General features: G+C 37.4%; 1 protein-coding gene across 3 annotated transcripts in view; it reads right to left on the bottom strand.

The window, feature by feature from the left end:
- Nucleotides 1–23552, bottom strand: part of SETD2 (SET domain containing 2, histone lysine methyltransferase) — a 122559-nt gene that overhangs the window by 40048 nt on the left and 58959 nt on the right. Inside the window, exons 9-13 of one of the 3 annotated variants that reach the window (XR_009533525.1) lie at nt 22962–23088; nt 17179–17313; nt 16307–16426; nt 14229–14891; nt 11340–11508 (exon numbers count right to left, since the gene is read on the bottom strand). Coding sequence is in view for 2 of the 3 variants with exons in the window: in XM_060109192.1 (XP_059965175.1) it covers nt 11392–11508; nt 14229–14891; nt 16307–16426; nt 17179–17313; nt 22962–23088 (1162 nt within the window). In the remaining variant the exon portion in view is untranslated. Of the gene's footprint in view, nt 1–8731; nt 11509–14228; nt 14892–16306; nt 16427–17178; nt 17314–22961; nt 23089–23552 lie in introns of those variants that run through there. The other 2 variants (XM_060109192.1, XM_060109191.1) reach the window with 2 other exon arrangements.

The raw sequence follows: 23552 nt of genomic DNA on the forward strand, positions 1-23552 counted from the left end.
GGCTATTTAAAATAACACCTGCAGGGCCTCCCTGGTGGCGCAAGTGGTTGAGAGTCTGCCTGCCGATGCAGGGGATACGGGTTCGTGCCCCGGTCTGGGAGGATCCCATATGCCGCGGAGCGGCTGGGCCCGTGAGCCATGGCCGCTGAGCCTGCGCGTCCGGAGCCTGCGCGTCCGGAGCCTGTGCTCCGCAACGGGGGAGGCCACAACAGTGAGAGGCCCGCATACCGAAAAAATAAAAAATAAATAAATAAATAAAATAACACCTGCAAAAGATCTGAAGATGTCATTCTAACCTGTCATAATTTCAAAAAAGTTATCTTCCAACAATACTGTCCCTAACTAAAAAGTTTAGTTATCTAGAAAGTGTTTTTAAAGCAACTGTTATAATTAGCAATAGAAATTTTTTAAATCACAAAAGGGGTACATGTTTTGACTATGGGTTACTTGAAAAATGATGAAGATGTTAACAAAAATGTACACCAAAGACGAAGAATCAGCTTATAAAACAAGATTATTAGCTTGAGTCTGAAGGGCAAGTGGAGGAGAGAGCCAAGAGAAGCCTGAAGGGACTTCCCTGGTGGTACAGTGGTTAAGAGTCCGCCTGCCAATTCAGGGGACACAGGTTCAAGCCCTGTCCGGCAAGACCCCACATGACGCAGAGCAACTAAGCCCGTGTGCCACAACTACTGAGCCTGCACTCTAGAGCCCACAAGCCACAAGTACTGAGCCCACGTGTCACAACTAGTGAAGCCCGTGCACCTAGAGCCCATGCTCTGCAACAAGAGAAGCCGCCGCAATGGGAAGCCCGCGCACTGTAACAAAGAGTAGTCCCTGCTCACCACAACTAGACAAAGCCCATGCACAGCAACGAAGACCCAATGCAGCCAAAAATAAATAAGTAAATAAATTTATTTTAAAAAAAGAGAGAGAGAAAGCCGAAAATATAGACCTAAAATTCAGGAAATAGGCTAAAGCAAGAGATCCACAATCTGGGAAAACCATAAGAAAACAATCGATATATTGTGTTACTGTCAGAGATTGCCAAGAGAGAAGGTACATAGAGAAAAACAGGCTGACTTGAAGGAAAATGAAACTAAAAGGTGGAAAATCTTTATACCTGATTCATACTGTAAGTTTTCCATTTCTTAATAAACACCTGCCAGCAATCTCACTTCTGGGTATGTATCCAAACAAAATGAAAAGCAGATCTCAAAAGAGATGCCTGACTCCCATGTTCACTGAAGCATTATTCACAATAGCCAAAATACAGAAACCACCTAAGTGTCCATCAAGAGATGAATGGATAGAGAAGCTATGGTATATGTATACAATGGTTATCATTCAATCAGGAGAAAGAAGGGCACCTTGCCATTTGTGACATGGATAGACCCTGAGGGTATCATGCTAAATGAAATAAGACAGAGAAAGACAAACACTGTACAATATCACTTATTATATGTAATCCAAAATAGCTGAACTCATAGAAACAGAGACTAAAACAGGGGTGAAGGGAGGTAGAGTTACAAACTTGGTCAAAGAGTTACAAACTTCCAATTATAAGATGAGTAATTTCCGGGGATCTAATGTACAGCATAGTGACACAGTTAATAATACTGTATTATATACTTGAAAGCTGCCAAGAGAATAGATCTTTAATATTCTCCCCGAAAAAAAGAAATGGTAATAATGCAGGTGTTAGCTAACACTATGGTGGTAACCAGTTTGCAATATACATGTGTATCAAATCAACAGGTGTACACATTAAACTTACACAATGTTAAATGTCAGTTATATCACAATAAAGCTGGGGAGAAAAGAAAGGAATGTAGATACTAAAACAAAGGACCATTTTAACTCAAGAAATATTATATAGCTATGAGTTCGATGTTTTTGTCTTTACGCTATGTGAATCACTATTCCCCAAAAGCAGTTAGATTATATTTAAAGTACAGTAAATAGATTCTGAGTAAACAGATTCCCTTATGGGAAAAAGAAGTTCACTTTTAATTATACGGTTTTTATACTACCCATTTTTAGTTAAAAAAAAACACAACACTTGAAAAAGTTACCTACTGCTAATAGGTCACACTAAATGGGTCTAAACTGGGATGTTTTCTTCCAACAGTCTCAAAAAGTACTCATTGGAAGTTTGTTGGCAAAGTACTCCAGCATATTTTTAACACATCTCAAATGATATAGAATAGACTCAAACAGAATAGACTGTAGTAAAAAACAGGATTAAAACAAAATTACAAACCAATACTTTTTCTGGAAAGTGTAAAAATTTAACACTGATATAGATTGTTCTTTAGCTAAACAAGACTTTGAGAACAAAGTAATTTACAATGAGAGTATAATTTTTTACCTTTTATTATATACAGATCAGATTATATATTCTGTAATAACAGATTTACTTTTTACAATTAAGACTACTTTTCCTTGTTATTAGCAAGTACAGATAAAATTGTGTAGTGTATGTGTCAAACAAATCTTTATTCCTAAATGACAGCAATACTAAGAACAAAAAAGAGAAAGAGACTCTGAGCAAGGTGCCATTTTTACAGCTGGAAGAGGAGATAAAAAGCAGCAGGAAGGGGGGTTACCCTGGTGGCGCAGTGGTTGAGAGTCCGCCTACGGATGCAGGGGACAGGGGTTCGTGCCCCGGTCTGGGAAGATCCCACATGCCGCAGAGCGGCTGGGCCTGTGAGCCATGGCCGCTGAGCCTGCGCGTCCGGAGCCTATGCTCCACAACAGTGAGAAGCCCGCGTACCGCAAAAAAAAAAAAAAAAAAAAAAAAAAAGCAGCAGGAAGGGACAGAAAGAAATGTGAAAGCAAAGTTATGCGATATGGAGGCTAGAAGTTAAAGTGCCAACTCCAGGTAAAAGGAATTCTAGGAGAGAAGGAACTTTTTTAGAAATAATGAAGATGAGTTTTCCAGAATTAAAGAAACATAAAATACCTTTGATTAAAAAGGCAAAGAGCATCAAATAAGAAACAAAGACTATGATCTAGCAATTCTGCATCTGTGTTTATCCATCCGTCTCCCATCCAATTTCATACTGGCTCATATAACGATATGTAGAAAATGATATCCATACAATGGAGTATTATTCAGCTATAAAGTGTAATTAACAACTGATACATACCACAACATGGATAAAGCCTGAAAACACTATGCTAAGTAAAAGCAGCCAGACACAAAAAGCCACAGATTTCATGATTCCATTTATCCTCATTATTCAGAGGTTCTGTATCTGCAAATTCACCAACTCACTAATTTGTAATCCCAAAATCAATACATGAGACAAAACTTCACCAACTCTTCCCCCCAAAAGATGAGTCAATTGTTGATATTTTTTGGTATACTTTTTCCAAATAATTAACTGATAACATGATGCAACATTCTTTTCCCAAGAGTATCTCAGAATCTTTTCATTACTTTTTCTGAAAATGCTTCTATTACACTAGTGGTCTTATATATTTCCTTTACAACTTCAATATTATTTTTACTGACTTTATGAAATCAGTGCATTTTAATTTCATAATAGGCCCGCCAACTTTTATAACAGTGAGACTGGCTGAAAAAGAAAATAACCCATTGGACAACGATACATGCTGATGTTAACTGAGAAGGGACCTTTGAATAAGAATTTTTTTAAGTGTTCAGTTCACTAATGTTTTTTGTCATAATTTTTGTTTCTCTAAGCAATTTTGAAACTGTGAAGATACTGAGAATACCATATACGTGTGTATATGTATATATGTATATATGAATGTTTATTTAGTTACATGTGAGAGATAAGCTTCTCCAAGATAACTGAATGTATTAGAAGATTTTTTTAAAACCCCATTTTAAACTCCATTTAAAAAAATCCTTTTTCCTAGGATTTTCAGGTATTTGTGAAGTTTCAGGGTTAGAAGCAAAGAAACCAAATTATTTACATGAATTTACTGAACACTGAAAATCTAGAAAAAGAGGTAAGAACTCAGAGAAATAAAATGATAATAAATAAATAAACTCGGGAATTCCCTGGCAGTCCAGTGGTTAAGACTTGGCACTTTCACTGCCATGCCTTGGGTTCAATCCCTGGTGGGGGAACTAAGATCTTGCAAGCTGTGCGGTGCAGCCAAAAAATGACAACAGAAAAAACTAAGCTCATTTGGTTCCCATTGAAACCGTATGGCTTACAGACAAATCATCTTGGAAAATACATGGTTAAATCAATTCTGTTAGTCATTTAGGCTAAGGATATTAAAACACTTATATCTGGGTAATATCAGACTGTAAAGAAACCTGATTCACAATTCCACACACCAGTGCAGGGGTCAGCAAACTACACCCTAAACTCTGACCTGCAGCCTGGTTCTTTAAGCGCCTCTTCAACCCCAGCTAAGAATGGTTTTTTACATTTTTAAAGAGGGAGAAAAGGGGAGGGAAGAATTAAAAGGAAGGGGAAGAAAAAGGCAGAAAGAAGGGAAGAAGAAGGGAGGAGGAAACTGAGGCCTCACAGTCACATTTTAAATTTAAGTATTTTAATATTTACTATCTGACCTTTTACAGAAAAAAATTGCCAACCCTTGATCTAGAGAAATAGAAGCACATCTTTGGGTAATATATATGACTGTCTTGGAACCTGATTCATAATTCTATATACTAGCATAAAGATTTTTAAAATCCATTTTCTTGATTAACAACAACAAAATTTAAAAAATGAACATACAACATATAACTTCAATGTCTATGGCCCTATACCACTCTAAGGTTAAAAAGAAAAAAAAGAAAAAGGAAGGAAGGAAGGAAGGAGGGAGGGAGGGAGGGAAGGAAGGAAGGAAGGAAGGAAGGAAGGAAGGAAGGAATTAATTAATTAATTACTGGGCAAATACTGATATGTAAATACCCTAGGCTCCTTTTCCCTCAGCATAATTCTGTGAAATGCTTTCAGTGGTAATGGTTCTATAACCCGGATTTAGCTTCCTTTAACAGAAGGAAGAACTGTACCTCGATCATCATACCCCTGTGAAGTGTTAAGAGTCTATGATTTTATCTCATAAATTGTATTACAAAAAGTGGGAGTAGGGGTATCTCCATTAGGTCACAGAGGTCCTGAGATTTGACTGGAAAAATAACTTAGAAGATAATACACATGTCTGGAAGTTTTATAAAATCACACACATGAGAGGGGCGGAGGAAGGGAGAGTAAGGGGAAAAGGGAGTAGAATAATTTTATTTATTCTTTTAAACCCCTGAAGAAACACTCTAACTTCAGACAGCTGGGCTCCCAACAAACAAAAGATAATAAGATCCAATTTCAGTTTTCAGCCACTCAGAAAAATGGGCAAAGGATATGGACATAGTTCTTACAATAGGAAATATAAACGTAAATATATTCAATACTTCATGCATAAGAGAAATGCAAATTAAAACTGTAACAATATTCCATTTTTGCCTATCAGTCTGACCAACATAAAGTTAGACAACACCTGTGTTGGCCAGGATGTAGTGAAACAGGCACTCTTACACATAAACATTGCTGATGAGAGTTAAACTGGTACAACTATGAAGAGAGATTTGGCAGTACCTATCAAAATTACAAATAACACAGACTATGACTCAGATACACAACTTTTAGTAATTTATCCAACATATATATCCCACATATGTGAACATGTTCAAAAAGTTACTTGCTGCTAAGCTAAAGAAAGTAATCAACCTAAATGGCCGAAATAGAAGAGTGATTAATATATGATTATGATAAACTGACTATGGTATATTTATACAATAAAATACTATGCAGTTATGAAAGATAAATTCTTCATAAACTGGTATGAAATAATCTTTACAATATATTAAGTAAAAAGGAGCTAAACAGTGGTGCCAGCTTTGTAAAAAAGGCAAAATATATACACATAATATGCACAAATTATCTCTAGAATGCTAACAACAAACTAGTTGTATTGGTTGCCTCCAGGGAACAGGACACGGGGCAGGGTTAGGAGTGAAATGTTGCCTTTTGCAGTATGCCTTTTGAATTTTGTCGTGTGCAGGAATGGTCTATTTTAAAAATTAAAAGAAAAGGTAACATGCCTCAGAAGCAGCCCTAGACACAGTACCAAAAGACTTCTGTGCATTCAAGGTAAAGAATGAGGGGCTGTAAAGTCTCAGGCAAAGGCCTAAGGAACATGGGGATTCCCAAGGCAACTTCTAAATACTATTTAGCAAGTACCATACCTTAAAAAGCTTTCCTAGTTCACTGACATTCAGTTTATTTTTTATTTTTAAAGGAAGGCATCCGGGGTGCTGGTAATATTCCATTTCTCTCTCTTTTTAAAAAAATAATAAATTTATTTATTTATTTTTGGCCACACTGGGTCTTCATTGCTGTGCCCAGGCTTTCTCTTGTTGCAGCAAGTGGGGGCTACTTTTCGTCGTGGTGCGCGGGCTTCTCATTGCGGTGGCTTCCCTTGTTGCGGAGCACGGGCTCCAGGCGTGTGGGCTTCAGAAGTTGTGGCACGCAGGCTCAGTAGTTGTGGCTTGAGGGCTCCAGAGTGCAGGCTCAGTAGTTGTGGCGCACAGGCTTCGTTGTTCCGCAGCAAGTGGGATCTTCCCAGACCAGGGCTCGAACCCATCTCCCCTGCATTTGTGGGTAGATTCTTAACCACTGCGCTACCAGGGAAGTCCCTGCCATTCAGTTTAAACTTGTCCCCCCAAATTCCTCCTTCTCTAGCCTTACCCACCTTGAGTCTAATTCAAAAACTCTACCTTAACAACACTCGGTTTTATTCAACACGCATCTAAAATGTGCCGGGCTTCCACTAGTACTGAAGCACAAGGTGAACACCTGACACATGTGCCTGCTTTCAAGGCCTCCCCAGCCAGGTAGTAAAATATGTGTGTAGAAAAATTGAAGTTTTATTCTGGTAAGTAATCACTGAAGAATAATCAAGGTCATGATGATTAAATGTTTCTCAAATTTCAGATTTCTGTTTTCTAGGCAAGTTAATTCCAAATCTAAGATTTTCTTTTACACTTTCAAATTTACCTCCCTATAATTTTTCTAATTAAAACATAAAAATCACCACAGCCCTCCAAGAGACTTCACTGAAGTTGTATGTTGCACTAGTCAATACAACGCTGCAGCTAAGACCATCCAGAAAACACTTTTTGGACCACAATTCGTTCTTTTCCCAACCCACATATATACACACCCCTGTTTGAGAAACTGCTCATATTTGTGGACCCTTGCCCCAGAAAACCCCACAGTTTTACATATGATTTCAAGCGTTCTGAAAATCCCTTGAAATTCAATCATAGATCACAGGTTGATCTCTGCAGCATTAAGGAAAAAAGATACTTGAACAAAACACTAAAATGATAATTTCTATGATTTAAGAATGAATTTGAACTTATTACAGTTATTAAAACAGAAACAGATTGAGAGAAGTCTGAAAAGTATGCAGCAAAGATACATAATTGCATGAACTGTCTAGCAAGGACGTAGCAATCACTATTTGCTGGATCAGAAAAAGGAATGGAAAGAACATAGGATTAAATCAGAAGATAATTTTCAGCTGTGTCATTTAAAGTTAAGTTACAAACTCATGGGCCTGTTTGTTTCCCTTTTACAGTTGATAAAAACACCACCACTTACTTTACAGGGTTGTAAAGATTACATGACACTCATTCAAGTATTTTCTGACCACCTATCAAATAAAATATACACATTATGGATTCAAGAAGAATCAGGACTTCCCTGGTGGTCCAGTGGTTAAGACTCCGTGCTTACGGAGGGGCGTGGGTTCGGTCCCTGTTCAGCGAACACGCCACATGCCATGGTGTGCGGCCAAAAAATTTAAATTTAAATTAAAAAAAAATAGCAGCAGTGTGGTACCATGGAAAAAGAAGGACCTTCTTCACTTCATCATTCAAATATTTATGAAGTACCAAACTACATAGTACTCTCTCACAGTGCCCTGAGGAGACTCAAGTGACCAAGACAGACACAGTCTCTGCCTCTGCACAATGTACAATTATGAAATGTTATCTGCTATGATTGGAAAGGATGTTATGGGAGCATGAAGAAAAGGCAGAATACTCTGTCTTGGAGGAACAGGAATGGTTTTCAGGGGAAAGGATGAAACTTAAATGAGAGGAGACATCTAAACAAAAGCAAGTCTTCTCAGAAACAAGTCAATGAGAGAGAGAGTGTGTGTGTGTGTGTGAACATTAATAGCACTGTCCCTCTGGTAGGCCAGAAACTCTTGAGGTGAAAATGCATACATAAATAAGGTCATGGCATGGTATGCAAGCCTTGTTAAGAAAAATGGGTTTAACTTAACAATGTAATGAGGAACCATTTAAAACTTTTAAATAGGACTTTGACATGAACAGATGTACATTTCCAAAAAGATCACTCTGGATACTGAATGTAGCACAGATTGTAGGGGGCACAGAGTAGTCATTCACTATTATTAAGTGGTAACTTACTACAACCATTACTAAAAAGATACCATGATAAAAGTAACTCTTACTACCAACGATTAAGGAATGGTCTCTGCCCTTGAAGATCTCATGGTCCTGTGAGGAGAAATAAGCATCTAAGCAAGTAATTTTAATAACCTGTTTAGACTGCTACCACTGTATAGAAATACAGAAAAAGGAATGATGGATTAGAAAATCACCATTTGTTAACAATCAGAGTTGTACAAGATTCAGGCAAATTCACAGGATGGATAAATTACACAAAAGAGTATTTATTATTTCCAAAGGTGCTCCTATATTATACTCTTTAATTATAAAGGGGAAAATAGTGAGTTTACATTGGAGAAACCTGGCAGACACCAACTCAACCAAGTGACTGAAGTTGACAATGCCAGTAATGGGATAAACAAACATTCCAAACAGAACTTCAGACAAACCCAAATTGAGGAATATTCTAAAAAATTTAAAAATATTCAAAAATGTGAAGTTTATAAAAGCCAAAGACTGAGGAACTAACTATTGCAGATTAAAGGATACTAAAGAGATACAACTCAATGTAAATAATGCTTGATCTCAGGTTAGATTCTGGATCAGAAATTTTCTTTTTTCTATAGAGGACATTATGTGCACAACTGGCAAAATCTGAATGAGGTCTGTTTAACAGATTAATAGTATTGTGTCACTGTAATTTGCTGATTTTGATAAGTACACTGAAGTCATAAAGAAGAATGTCCTTGTTTTTAGGAAATACACACTAAAAATATCTAGGCGCAGTGGGCATGATATCTGTAACTTATTCTTTAAAAGTTAAAAAGAAATTAAGAGAAAATGTTAAGGTAAATTTGGTAAAATGTTAACACTGGGGAATCTCGATGAAGGGTTTAGAGGAATTTTTAATGTTTTTAACATACATCTGTCACTGGATGTGTATTACATGAAGAATACATAAAGAACAGTATTCTTGCAGTTTTCCTGTAAGTCTGAAATTACATCAAAATCAAAAGTTAAGAACATTAAGAAGGAAAATTTATATATTTTCATTATGGTTATATATAAAACTAGATTATACCAACTTATCTGTACTCGAAAAGTCTCTTAAGTTTCCGACTAACTTGATCATGGTCCTGAGGGAAGAACGACATTCCTTACAGGTGTCTTCTAGCCCAGTAATTCTATAATGTATATACTCTCCCACTTCTCAGATAGTCCTATATCCAAATCACTTAAAGTAACTTTTCCTAAACAGAGTCAAGACTTTTTTTTTAAGAACAGTAACTTCATGAGGTATGGAAACATGGTCATTATGTCTTTAGGGAAACAGAATTAAGAGCTCACCCAAAAGAATAAAGTGTCACAATGACTTCATTCAAAATCAGAATGTTTAGAGCAGCCAGATTCTGTACTTTATCATTTAGATTAGGTGTTGGCAAACTTTTTCTGTAAAGGACAAAGCAGTAAGTATTTTAGGCTTTGTTGGCCATCCAGTCTGATGCAACTACTCAACTCTACCAGTGCAGTGCAAAAGCAGCCACAGACGTATGTAAATGAACGAACTTGGCTGGGCTCCCCCCAAAACTTCATTTATGAAAAAAGGCAGCGGGGCAGATTAGGCCACCCCATAATTTAGATGAAAGTATTATCTGATAATAAAGAAACCAGGCTACTAATAAGTTTTAGACCATGTTTGCCTTTTATCAAATGAGATTCTTATTACAAAAATTCAATGTAGTGGTACCTAAAATAGTGCTCTTTGGGGGCAATTCTGTATTTTACACAAAAGGATAAGTAATACTGATCCTTTTGGATACAGAATAATGTCTACTAAGGATTTTGAAATTTATTACAGAAATTCAGGGCACATCATTTCATTTTGAAATGTTGCATAGCAGATTTCACATATTACTTAGGAACCAAAATTTCAAGCAGTGACTCAAAACTTGTTTTTATTTTTTTTTGACCACGTGGCTTTTGGGATCTTAGTGCCCCGACCAGGGATTGAACCCAGGCCCCCAGCAGTGGAAGCACAGAGTCCTAACCACTGGACCACCAGGGAGTTCCCCAGACTCAAAACTTTTCAGTTGGGTAACTCTCTGAATTATTTAAAACTTCTGTAGAGAGTTCAATGCTTAACTTTCTAGGAAAATAATATGCTTAATTAAAGATAATGTCTCGAGATAAAGATGAAAAAGATAATAAGGATGGTTCTTAAGAAAAGTCCAACTTATCACATGTACAAAATGTCCCTAAATCATCTAATCCAGGTGTAACTGTAACTACTCAGACTTCACTATAAGGAGACACACATCCTGTAACCTAAGTGTTTATAAGAGAGGCTCTGGAATCACTAGCCATCACAATCTCTCAGCTGTTTAATTGCAACTGAAACTGCCAAATTCATGGGAACCTTACCTCTTCTTCTCATGATCCAAATGAAGATTTTCCAGTCAAGTTTATAATTAATCATCACTTATAAGCAGCTGTTTTGCCCTGTGAAGTGTCGGGTATATTTTCAGCAAGAGGGGTGATGTACAGTAATTCCTTTTACAAACAGAAATATACGCACATGTCCCTGCTGAAAATGTAGCCTAGTTAATTTGCATGTGAAAATGAATACATGCTCATGTGTAGCAATGTGCTAAGTGATGTTTCTTGTTGAGGTCTACTTTAGGAGTAAAAAATGTGTAAGCCTTGTGGAACCAAGGCAGTGGTCCTGTGTATAGAGGTATAGAAAAAGTAGCTCACTTAATCCTTTCTCGCCAGGAGTCGGGATTTTCCCAGAACGACATCCATTGTCGGCAATGGACGCACCAAAATAACGCCGGTGCCAGTGAGTTAACCACCTCTGTCCTCTTTTCACCTATTATATTTTTCATGCATCATCCAACTTCCCAACCATCTTCCTGTTTTCTTCACAGAATGCACGCTAGGTTCTTGTTTTTCTTCAGCACGAAGTTGAAAATGGAGTTGAGAAAAGGAGACACATGGTCAGCTGGTGATGTTAACAAGCTCCTTGCTGCCCTGAGAAGCTAGATGGAAATGGTTCAAGTTACAAGGGGGATCATCATCAGATCTGGGAGGACAAAGAGTAATTCATGAAGCTTCATTCCCTTCCCTCCCACCCTCTTTCATTTACTGATGATCCCTATAGTCTGCCTTCACAGCAAAATCAAGATTAAGAAATCTGAAGCAACCTCTTTCAGTTCTTCACTCCATCCAGTATGTAGAAAGGACAAGTGGAACACATGTCCAGCAATGTTACAGTGGCCCAGGAAGGTCAGGGAAGCTTGGAGTGGCTAACATAACCACAATCTTAGATAAATGCTTTTTAGTATAATCTTGAAATTAACATCAGCAACTAACACATGCTTGGCAACAGGTGCTTAATAAAGGTTGGTTGAATAACACGTTTTCTTTTCTGCCAACATCTACTTGAACACACAGGTGGAAGTCAGACAGAAGTAGTTAACTCTTTCAATGCCGGGAATAGGATGGATATATAGTAATCACATCAAGTCAAGGTGTTTCTCTAAAACATGTTCAAATTATGGGTTCCTTAGCTGAAGTATATTTTTTAAGGACAACTATAACCGGTTTTGAAATTAGAACCATGGTGAATGTTAATTAGAATGATAGATGAATTAAGAACCCCAGCATCAATGCGTAACAAAACATCACAGTTCAGGAAAGCAAAAACATTTCTCAGTAATGCAATTCTAGATGGGTAATGATTCCAGAGCAAACTATAAAGTTTGAGGAAGGAGAATTTTATTTAATAACTTCCTTGATGCTAAGAATTGGGATAAATCCAAAGTATGAACGTTAAGAATATATTTTAGGTACAAATAAAATTTTAAACCTCAAGTCAAGAGGATCATCAGTCTACATAGTACTGTGCAACCACTTTGATCTTTCAGATAGGAGTGAAGAGGACAAGCAAGGGAAGAAATAATTTTGTAGGACTCAAAAACATTTATGTCTGGAGTGTGAGTTTAAAGTACCAGTTATATCTAATTGAGTTAAGGATATTCCAGAGAATAATTTATATCATTACAATTATAATTAAAAAAACTATCATACAGAGAAACAAAAACATTTACTTATTTCAGATTTTAAGAAGAGACAGGTTTTTAAGAAATTAAGATGATTATGTCTTTTTTTTTTTTAATTACGTCAACCAGAGCCTTCTCAGGCAAAAGTGAACTACTAGGTCTACAACCCCCCTCTCTATAAAACTATGTCTGTAAGGTCTTTTCTACCTTCACCTGAGTGTCTGTCTCCATTTCCACCTTCCTTACTGAGCCAATCATAGTACAGGCTCTACTAGCAGTCTCCAAACACAAGAGGGACTTCATCCAGGGACTCCTGTGCCATCACAAAGCAGGCCTTAAATAAAGGTTCACACAAAGGACTGTCCCAGCAGGTCTTTCAATTAATTGCAACTCCAGTTCCTGCGTTCACATGTTGTATCATAAACAGATTTACTCTGAATCTTTCCTTTTATTATAAAAAGGTCAGATTTCAAATAATAAGGCTGAGTTTATGCTGAACTGTAGGTGATCAAAGAGTAGCATGAGTAAGAGCTCAAATGGGTAAATGAGAGCTGAAACCACACCATACTTAAAGAAGGGTCTCAACACAGTAAATTACAAATGCAAAAATAAGCACAGTGCACAACCAACCAACTACTCATTCTGCTCAGTATAAGGATAGTTCCCTATGGGTCAAATGGTAGGATATAATGGGTGAGCTTTGTAGTCATAATTGGGAACAGAGAAGACTCAGGTGTCCATTTTGCTGCAAATCTGTATTCTTGGTTTATCTGGTTGCTTCACCTCTGGCGCAAGAAAGAAGGAACAGAAAAACAGAGGCTAGGTAGTAACCTGTTCCCACAGAGTCCTCAAGACCTGGATCCCAGGATCCCACTTACAATCAGAATTTGCCACATCTCTCCTAGGCTCATCCTTTTATTCACTTCTGTGTTTATCCAAGACCCAGACTGGGTTCTCTGCAAAGAAAACCCTGCACATCATGCTATATACTTTAACAAGTGATTATGCAAGTATTAGATGTAAGGGTTCCAGAACTCTATATTTTTCTTCTTGATAACATCTTCTGGCCAGAAAAATAGGCATTTAAAAGTAGGCCTATTTCAGAAACAATAATAAAACTGAATATGAACTAGCTCCATATAATGTTGTTTTACTGGAACAGGTATTTACGTTCAATAGTTTTTGTTTGTTTTTGTCATGAGACATTCCACCAAGCTAACAAGCATGATTCTATAGCTTTATATGTTCAATCATTTTTGATGAAAAGTTGCAAAATTACCTTGGCTTCCAATTAATTTTATTTTTAATTAATTTCTAGTTAATCCAATAAATTAATTTCCAATTATTTTAAACATTCATTTTTTTCTTACATAGGCTCCAATGTAGAATCCATATTGGTTACTAAAAGGATTTTTGTTTTTAATGTAAAGACCACTTGAATGACTGAATTTACTGTTGTGATATACCTTTGTAAACAAGGAAAAGGGGGATGTTTGTATATTAGTTTGGCTGGTATTTCTGGCCAAGGTTTAAAAGACATTATTTATTTATAAAGACATTTATAATTAGCTGACAGAGAGATAGTATTCCATTTTTCAAAAATACACATAGCTAGAAAAGTAGGTAATTCGACTGAAGGTTTATAGAACTCTAAACCTGGGTAATTCAGGTTAAAATGAACAGAAATGTTTTCTTACCTTTAGGTCTTTCCAACTGTCCAGGAGCTTGGTGGCCAAATCACTTATATCTACTGTTTTATCTGGCTGTTCCTGGCTCCTCTCACTCTCCACATCAGATACACCCTCCTCTTCATCTTGGGATGGTGTTTCCTCAGCAATAGGTTCATCTAGTTTTGTGCCATTGCTCTCTTTAGGCTCTATTTCAGTGTCAGCCTCTGGTTCAGATGTGGGTAGCTTAATGGCCTCCACAGCAATTTCACTATCAACTTTAGATTCAGACAGCTGTTGTGTGAGTAGCTGTTGTGACTGTAACTCTTCCTCTTCTTCTACAGGGACGTTTTCTAACTGGTCAAGGTCCTCTTTGCCATCCTTGCCTTCTAGCTCGCTGGTAGCATCAGAGATTGCACTGTCCATGCTATTTTCACTTATAATTTTAAGTCTGCGAAACATTAGCTTCTTGGGGGTGTCTGTATCAGCTTCTATGCTCAGTTTGGTGGAAGGATCAGGTGTGTTGAGCGGTGTGTGAGCACGTGATGTATTCTCGCTAGAATACCCATCTCCTTCACTCAGCTGAGGGACAGCAGTCTTGGTTTGAGACCAACGTTGAATAATAGGAAGTACTTTGCTTTCCTCCAACATATTTTTAGTAGGAATGGGTAAATGTTCCAAAGTCTTTATAATCTGATTAAACATAATTTAAAAAAAAACAAACATCACTTTGTACAGTTGACTTTCCAAGCCTCTCCATGGGACTCAGATCAATTCTGCAGAAGCAGTGCTTTTTTTTACTGTCTTATTAAATTAAGACCTAAATCTTGTAACCACGGACGGATTTAAATGTCATAATATTACTTTCCTCTAGTATGGAAGGAAAAGTGTTTGATTTTTTATTTTTTTGGCTGCACCATGAGGCATGTGGGATCTTAGTTCCCCAACCAGGGATCAAACCTGTGCCCCTTGCAGTGGAAGCTGAGAGTCTCAACCACTGGAACGCCAGCGAAGTCCCAGAAAAGTGTTTTAATAAGCCTGACCAGCAAGAATAAAATGTGAAGCAGGTGACTGCTCACACATCAAAATAGGACTAGTTTAATTAATATTCTCCACCAGTAGTTCTCAAACCCAGGTAGATTTTTTTAAAATATAAACACTACTGGACCTCATCCTGGGTATGTTTTTCTAAAAAGTTTCCCAAGTGACTGTGATAAAGGCTTGGGAACTAAGCAACAATATATATTTAAATGTCTTGCATACAAACAAAAAATGCATATATTACTTAACCTCCTTAGCCGTTGACAAACAGCTGTCTAGCAAAGAGAAACACTCTCTTCATTCTGAGATAACCACCCCCATCCCACACTCTGAAATCCAAGAATTTCCTCCAAAGTACTCCCCCAGTGTAGTCCTACAGAAACCCCAAGGCTTCCCCAACTCCTACTTATTGCTGAATCTCCTGGGAGAAGGATGGAGGCAAGACAATCACTCATTTGCCCACTCACGTTTTTGTTTTTAAAAGTATATTATTAAATGACTTGGGGATTATATTAGCACTTATGATTAAAAAGAACTACATTTAAACCAAATTAGAAAATATTGTGTATTTCATGGGACGGTATAAATATAACAATTCCACTAACGACATGGTCAATGAACATCTATTTAGATCTTTTAAAACAATTTACTCCTCAAAATGTTCTTACTCTTGTCATCCAGAATTCAGCTCCTTCATAATTTTTTAGAACCCCAGAATTTAAGTTCCATATGGTTTCCTATCTTTTTAAAATTATGGTTTTAGCAACACACTGGATCTTTCACTTAACTATGATACTAGTATATCTTGCTCTTGCAGTTCCCAACTATGTAGTACTAAGCTTTAAAAGATACCATAGGGAAAACCACTGGGCAAATTCACTTCCAGCAAGGTGTATGTAAAGTTACAGTTATAGGAATGATAGTGGGATGATAAAATGATGCAATTATTTAATGAGTGGTAAATATAGTGCTAAATTCATTATCACTGATATTATCACAATACCCTCAACCTAAATAATAAATACGGTGGTTTTAAGAAACAACAGGTCAGCTGAATGTGAACTGACCTCTTCCTGAAGCTTCCGGTTACTTTCCCGGCCATCACCTAGTTCTGCCATCCAGATCCACAACAAAGACAGCCCATGACGTTCCAGAAAGGACTTCAGGCAAGACTGTGAATGTGTATTCTTCCATGGGGGAAGCAAAGCAGGATGCAGTGTATTGGGGGATGGGAGGAGGGAGACACATAATACCAGAGAGAGCGTTAAAGAGGGCCCACAGAGAGGACTAAAGAGTTCATTTATATTCAAAAAGAAACCTAGAAATTTTATTTTGACTAATCTACTAGAACTGTGCAATTAATAAATGCTTTAAAGTCAGAGATTATAATCTTTTTTGATACTTAAAATGTCAACCTGGACTTTACTAAAGTTCAAATTTTGAAGGACTAAGAAAAAAAATTATATTCACCATTTTTACTGAAAAAGCTAAAACTATAAAAAAAATCTAAAAATCTTTTATTATCCAACTTCTTGTGGAATATTTAATAAACTGGAGTAAGTATGATTACTGTTAAAATTCCTTGCTTTGAGATCCTGTGGTAAAAATGGCCTTGCCATGCTAATAATCAAGTGGCGGTGGGGAGAGACCCTCTATCAAGTGTCATGAATTCTTACACATACAAAAAAAATTCCACCATGTTCTTTGACTAGAGAGAAAACACACAGTATCTACTAATAGATTAAATGATGCTGAACTCTTAAGACATTTTTAAGAGTACAAGTTTTCAAAGTCATATAGAACTCACATATCCATTTTAAAAACGAGTAACTTTTCTCGTATCAGAATTATTCCTTTTCCATTCATCATTCTGGATTGTAGTTTAAATGTCCCACCTCAAATTCAGAAATAAAAAATAAATTAATATCAAAGTGTTCACCTGGATGAGCTTGAGACAGGTAAGTTTCTGTTCCAAAGTTTCAATTCTAACCATTAGCCGGGATAAGCTGAGCACCTGGTTTTTATCAGAGAGACCCTCACCATTCTCCATCAGAGCTTCTAGCTCTCCATCCACCTGCCACAGCAAGGAAAAATATATGGTTATAGACGACAACAAAAACAACAACAAAACCCCCAATAATCTAAAAATCAAACAATCTGAAAAGATGCTTGACCTCACCAATAATAAGGAAAACTAAGACCACAGTAAGAAACCATGTTACACTCACTATAAGAAGTCTGATAAAATCAAGTCTAGGCAAAGATGTGGGTCAAAACAAACTTTTGTACACTGCTAATGAAAATATAAATTGGTATGATCAATTTGAAAAGCATTTCATTCAATCATCAAATATTTACCAAGAACTTATACATCAAGTATAGTTCTAGGTGCTGAAGACATTGCAATGAAGCAAAACAAAAAAATCTGCCTTTGTAGGAGGAAGAAAAATTATATTAGATGAGAAGTATGTCAGAAAAAAAAAGTATGTCAGAAAAAATAAAGCATTGAAATAAAGCTTGAAAAATAAAATATTTGTATCCCCTATGCCTAGCCGCTGTACACCTAAGAATAAACCCTAGAGAAACTTCTGCACATGTGTACTCTGAGAATCAGAAGAATGTTCATTGAACAGACATTCATAAGAGCAAAAAACTGCCAACAACCGAAATGCCTGTGGCCAGGCTGGATAAACCGGCATGTTCACATAATGGCATATACCACAATGAAAGAAATCAAGTGCAGCCAAATGCAACAAAAATTATCAATCTTAGCAAACATAATGCTATGTAAAAAAATAAAGTTACAGAATATTGCATGCTGTATGAATCCGTTTCTCTGCACCTCAAACAAAAATTTTTTATAGATACATCTGAAAAGTCTACTTTAAAATGGCAAGGGGGACTTCCCAGATGATGCAGTGGTTAAGAATCCACATGCCAATGCAGGGGACACAGGTTCGATCCCTCATCCGGGAAGATCCCACATGCCGCAGAGCAACTAAGCCCGTGGCCCCAACTACTGAGCCTGTGCTCCAGAGCCCAAGAGCCACAACTACTGAGCCCACATGCCACAACTACTGAAGTCTGCATACCTAGAGCCCATGCTCCGCAACAAGAGAAGCCACCACAATGAGAAGCCCACATACCACAATGAAGATTAGACTCCGCTCGCCGCAACTAGAGAAAGCCCATGCGCAGTAACAAAGACCCAACGCAACCATAAATAAATAAATAAATGAATGAATGAATGAATGAATGAATGAATGATTTTTTGTTTGTTTGTTTGTTTTTAAAAAGGGGCAAGGGAGGTAAGCCACAAAATTCAAAATGGTGGTATCCTCCAGGAGCTATAAGCAGAGAGAAGGAAGCAGAGAAGTGCTCAAAAGCACATATAAAGTATAATTATAGGCTTTATAACTTACATAAATTCTTTGTTCCAAAGATATTAAATAATAGAGAACAACAGCAACAAAAATCAAGGTTCCAAAGCTTGTTTTCTAGCTGTGTTGCAGTAGTTATAAAAGATATAAAGACACCCTCACAGGGCTTCCCTGGTGGCGCAGTGGTTGAGAGTCCGCCTGCCGATGCAGCGGACACAGGTTTGTGCCCCGGTCCGGGAAGATACCATATGGCGCAGAGCGGCTGGGCCTGTGAGCCATGGCCACTGAGCCTGCGCGTCTGGAGCCTGTGCTCCGCAACGGGAGAGGCCACACAGTGAGAGGCCCGCGTACCGCAAGAAAAAAAAAAAAAAAGACACCCTCACAGAACTTACTATCACGGAGATAAAATTAACTCATATATGGGGCTTCCCTGGTGGCGCAGTGGTTGAGAGTCCGCCTGCCGATGCAGGGGACACGGGTTCGTGCCCCGGTCCCGGAAGATCCCACATGCCGCGGAGCGGCTGGGCCCGCGAGCCATGGCCGCGGAGCCTGTGTGTCCGGAGCCTGTGCTCCGCAACGGGAGAGGCCACAGCAGTGAGAGGCCCGCGTACAGCAAAAAAAAAAAAAAAAAAAAAAAAAAAAAAAAAAATTAACTCATATGAAAACGAACAATGATATAAATGTTAATGGTAAATGTTAATGTTAAAAAACCTAAGAGGTCCAAGATGAAGGGAGTGCTTAAAATGAGAGTCACCAGAGGGCTTCCCTGGTGGCGCAGTGGTTGAGAGTCCGCCTGCCAATGCAGGGGACGCGGGTTCGTGCCCTGGTCCGGGAAGATCCCACATGCCGCAGAGCGGCTGGGCCCGTGAGCCATGGCTGCTGAGCCTGCGCTTCCGGAGACTGTGCTCCACAATGGGAGAGGCCACAACAGTGAGAGGCCCGTGTACCGCAAAAAAAAAAAAAAAAGAGAGAGTCACCAGAAATGAATTCACCAAAGCGGGGTTAGAAATAGGTAAGATAAATACAAGAGGAGGGAGGAGGGAGGAAGCAGAAGGAAAAGTCTGAACAACCTGAAATGGAAAATTATGACAGTGCATACTATGCTCAGCCTGGCTGGAGTGGATAAGGTGCGGTGAGAAATTGAGAAAAATCTTATCAAAAAGAAGACTGGTGTTAGAACATCTCAGATGTAATATAAAAGAATCTGGATTTGATGACACTAAGTAAGAGAGCTCTATTACTGAATCCCAAAAAGGGAATAATATGATCAAAATGGAATTTGAGAATAATTGGTCTGACAATAACAGGATGAAATCTAGACAAAATAGAGATTGAAGGAGAAGAGATATAAACGATAGCATTAAATCAGCTTGACATGAAATGATAAAAGTACAGAATGAGCTGATAATAAATTAGAGAAAAGCAAATCTAAAAGAAAAAATCTTGAAATTTTCTGTTACTTAACTGGTAAATTTTGTTACTCACTTAATATAATTTTAGGCAAGGCATTGAAACACTTCTATTTCATATTATACCCCAAAACTCTTATTATGGTATATAGAACAAAAATAAATGAGAAAATATAAAATGCTGCCTGCAAGAAGTTGAAGATACATAAACTCATCTTTTCCTTCTAAAAAGTACATTTGAGGCTCATCCTTTTTCATTTCCAGTATCATTTCTTAGGTTTTGAATAGATTAAATACATGAACAGAAAAGCCAATTTACAGTTAAATCTTAATGTAAGACAATTTCCTTAAAGATGTTTTCTTCCTTGCATATCCTAAATGTAAAAATTTCCTGTGTCCCAAATTCCAGAGGATTAGCATAGGAAAGACCAAGGGCTTTAAAATACTACTTTCCCTCTCAAATACAAGAATCTTGCTTTTGAAAGTTCTGAGATGCAAATATTCACTAAGCTTATATTTCCTTTTGGGGTTATTTCTTTTTCATAATTAGGCATGTAATCTGAAAAGTTAAAATTGAGTTGTTACTTTCATTCATCAATAAATTGAGTAGATATTACTGTATAAGAGGCACTACTGGGATATAAAAAAGTAGCATTCTTAAGGAAATAAACAGTAAAAATGTAGAAGTATAAATAACAACATTTTGCAAACAAAATACAGAGGGTGAACAACCTTTGAACATTCCTACTATAATGATAAGCTTAATGGTTGTATTACATAAAAGTAAGCATGCCAATCCTAGTGGTGATATGATACAGCTTCCATAATTTGGGGTACTCAAGTGAACAATCAATTGTGGAATTAATAACTTTTAGGACACCTACAGGGGAGGAAGCCAGGAGATGACTGACATTGATTGCTTTCGTTAAATTTACTAAAAGTATTTATTTTTCACTTATGGGTCACCACCCTCCAAAAAGGATTTATGGTAAGTATAAGGAGGATTAGGATGTATTTTAATAAATTACTGATAAATGAAAATTTATATGTATATACACAATTCTACAGCACTTAAAAATTTATTCTGTTAATTACCTAATCAGTTCAAGAAAAATGTTTATTCTTTATTTTGGGGTATGAACTGTCTTTAATGGGTCTAAAGCACCACTGTTAGTACATTCTGATAAATATACGTATAGAGGGCTTCCCTGGTGGCGCAATGGTTTAGAGTCCACCCGCCGATGCAGGGGACACGGGTTCATGCCCCGGTCCAGGAAGATCCCACATGCCGCGGAGCAACTAAGCCTGTGAGCCACAATTACTGAGCCTGCGCTCTAGAGCCTACGAGCCACAACTACTGAAGCCCACACGCCTAGAGCCCATGCTCCGCAACAAGAGAAGCCACTGCAATGAGAAGCCCCGCGCACTGCAATGAAGAGTAGCCCCCGCTCACTGCAACTAGAGAAAGCCCACGTGCAGCAACGAAAACCCAACACAGCCAAAAAATAAATAAAATAAAAATTTTTTTAAAAATTGTAGAAATATATATATATATATCATTTCTAAAACTCTACACAAAGGAACTCAATACGGTTAAAAGCAAAGAAAAGAGTTAGACTAGCTCTTTCCCATCGCTTATTGGGTGACCTTGTAACCTCTGTGCTTTAGTGTTCTCATCTGTAAAAGAGGGAAAATCCTTGTACCTAACTTAAAGGGCTTATTGTGAGAATTAAATGATTTAATGTGTCAGGCGCTTAGAAGAGTGCTTAGCACACAGTTACAATATATATGCTCTCTAAAAAAGAGCTGAAGCAACAATACTCTGAAGAGCATTTGTTCATCTTGGGTGGTAGAAGCATGGGTGTTTCTTGTAAACTTTCCCTTTTTGCATTTTTTAAATGACTCTTTTTTGATCCTTTTTTTTTTTTAATTTTTAAATGGCCCTTTCTAATGCTTCCTGCTATCTAAGTCTTCTTATAGAATTCAGGTTCTCAGTAACTAATTCTCTCCAATTAATTTGGGTTTACTGACATCACCTTTTAACTATTATATTTTTATCCCTTTCCTGACTTATGTATTCTATCTGCTCAACTAAATAGTAAGACTGCTGACATTTATAATTCTTAACATAAGTATGGGTTCCTGAAAAGCCTAGGAATGAGCTCACTGCAAAAGACTCACAGGTGGATTTGCTGGCTAACACCTCTGGCCCCCTGGCTCCTTCTGGCCCTCCACTAAGATTCATAGGTCTGGGGATAGGCCCAAAAATGTGCATTTTTACAATGGACCCTGCCAAGTGGTTCTGAGGCGGAGAAACACTGCTCTGACAAAGGGATCCTCAGGAAAAGGGGGGTGGAATTTTTAAAAACGACACAAAATTCTTGTCCCAGTTAAGAGCTCCTGTAGTAGCAAGATACCACTCACCTCCAGTTGCGACTCAGGTGAACTGGAGTAGAAAAAAGGCTATCAACCACTGTTCTAATGGATTAAATACAAAGACCATCTGAGACTATCCCTTTCTCACTCTTGGGTTGCCTGTTACCTCTCAAAACTCACCTTACGCTCCAAGGAGGATTTTTAGAGATTTTAAGAACACATGCAAACAAAAGACAAAACAATATTAAAAGATTAGGAATGTAGATCAGACTTATGTGAGTCAACAGATAAACATGTTACTTATACATAAGATTAGGAGTTTTACAGGCTCTCAAAAACTATTAGCCTGTCTGTTTTCAAGATGACTTCAATAGTTCTCAGTATCCACGTCTAATCTCCATGAAACAAAAATAGCAATCGTACATCTTTTCCATGATTACCTCATCTGACCCTGAATTTCTCTGGTTGTAGTTTGACTTTTCAAAGTTCAATCAGGAAAGCTACCTCCCTTCTTAAAATGCACATTGTGACAGTTGAAAGAAGAATGGAACACTTACCGAATCCTTCTTCCGAGACCGTTCTTTCTTCATTTTCCCTCCTGCTGCTCTGATGCTGACTCTGTTCTCTCCTCCCAGGTAACCCCGGCAATTAGCCGACCCACAGAAACACTTCTGCGCTTCTTTCCTGTTCAAGGAGCATAAGAAAGATGTCAATTATGTGAAAGTAAACCATAAAAAATGTTGATAGTATAGCAACTACATACAGGAGAAGAGTCAATCCAGCTTAAAGGAAAAAAACAGTTTTTCTAAGAGACACCAACAAACCTGATACTAGCTAATGGAAATGCCTGAAAATTGCTCTTAAAAGTCATTCTTTATTAGCTAGACAAAACTAGCCAAGAAATTAATAAGTAATTTCTCCACTTATGAGAGTTTCTACTAATGTATGAAAATAAGAGATCATATATACCTGTTGGGGCTAAGAACAAAATTGCTTAAACAGATCAACACCTATAACTTATATGTAAATATTTAACTGACATACAGAACAAAATTTATTATTATGAACAGATATACACATATAAAATGCATAATTAGTAAAGGACACTTAGACACGTGGTTATTAAAAGTTATTATTACATAAGGATG

The sequence above is a fragment of the Mesoplodon densirostris genome, chromosome 10 (genome assembly GCF_025265405.1).
Source record: "Mesoplodon densirostris isolate mMesDen1 chromosome 10, mMesDen1 primary haplotype, whole genome shotgun sequence".
Lineage (NCBI taxonomy): Eukaryota > Metazoa > Chordata > Mammalia > Artiodactyla > Ziphiidae > Mesoplodon > Mesoplodon densirostris.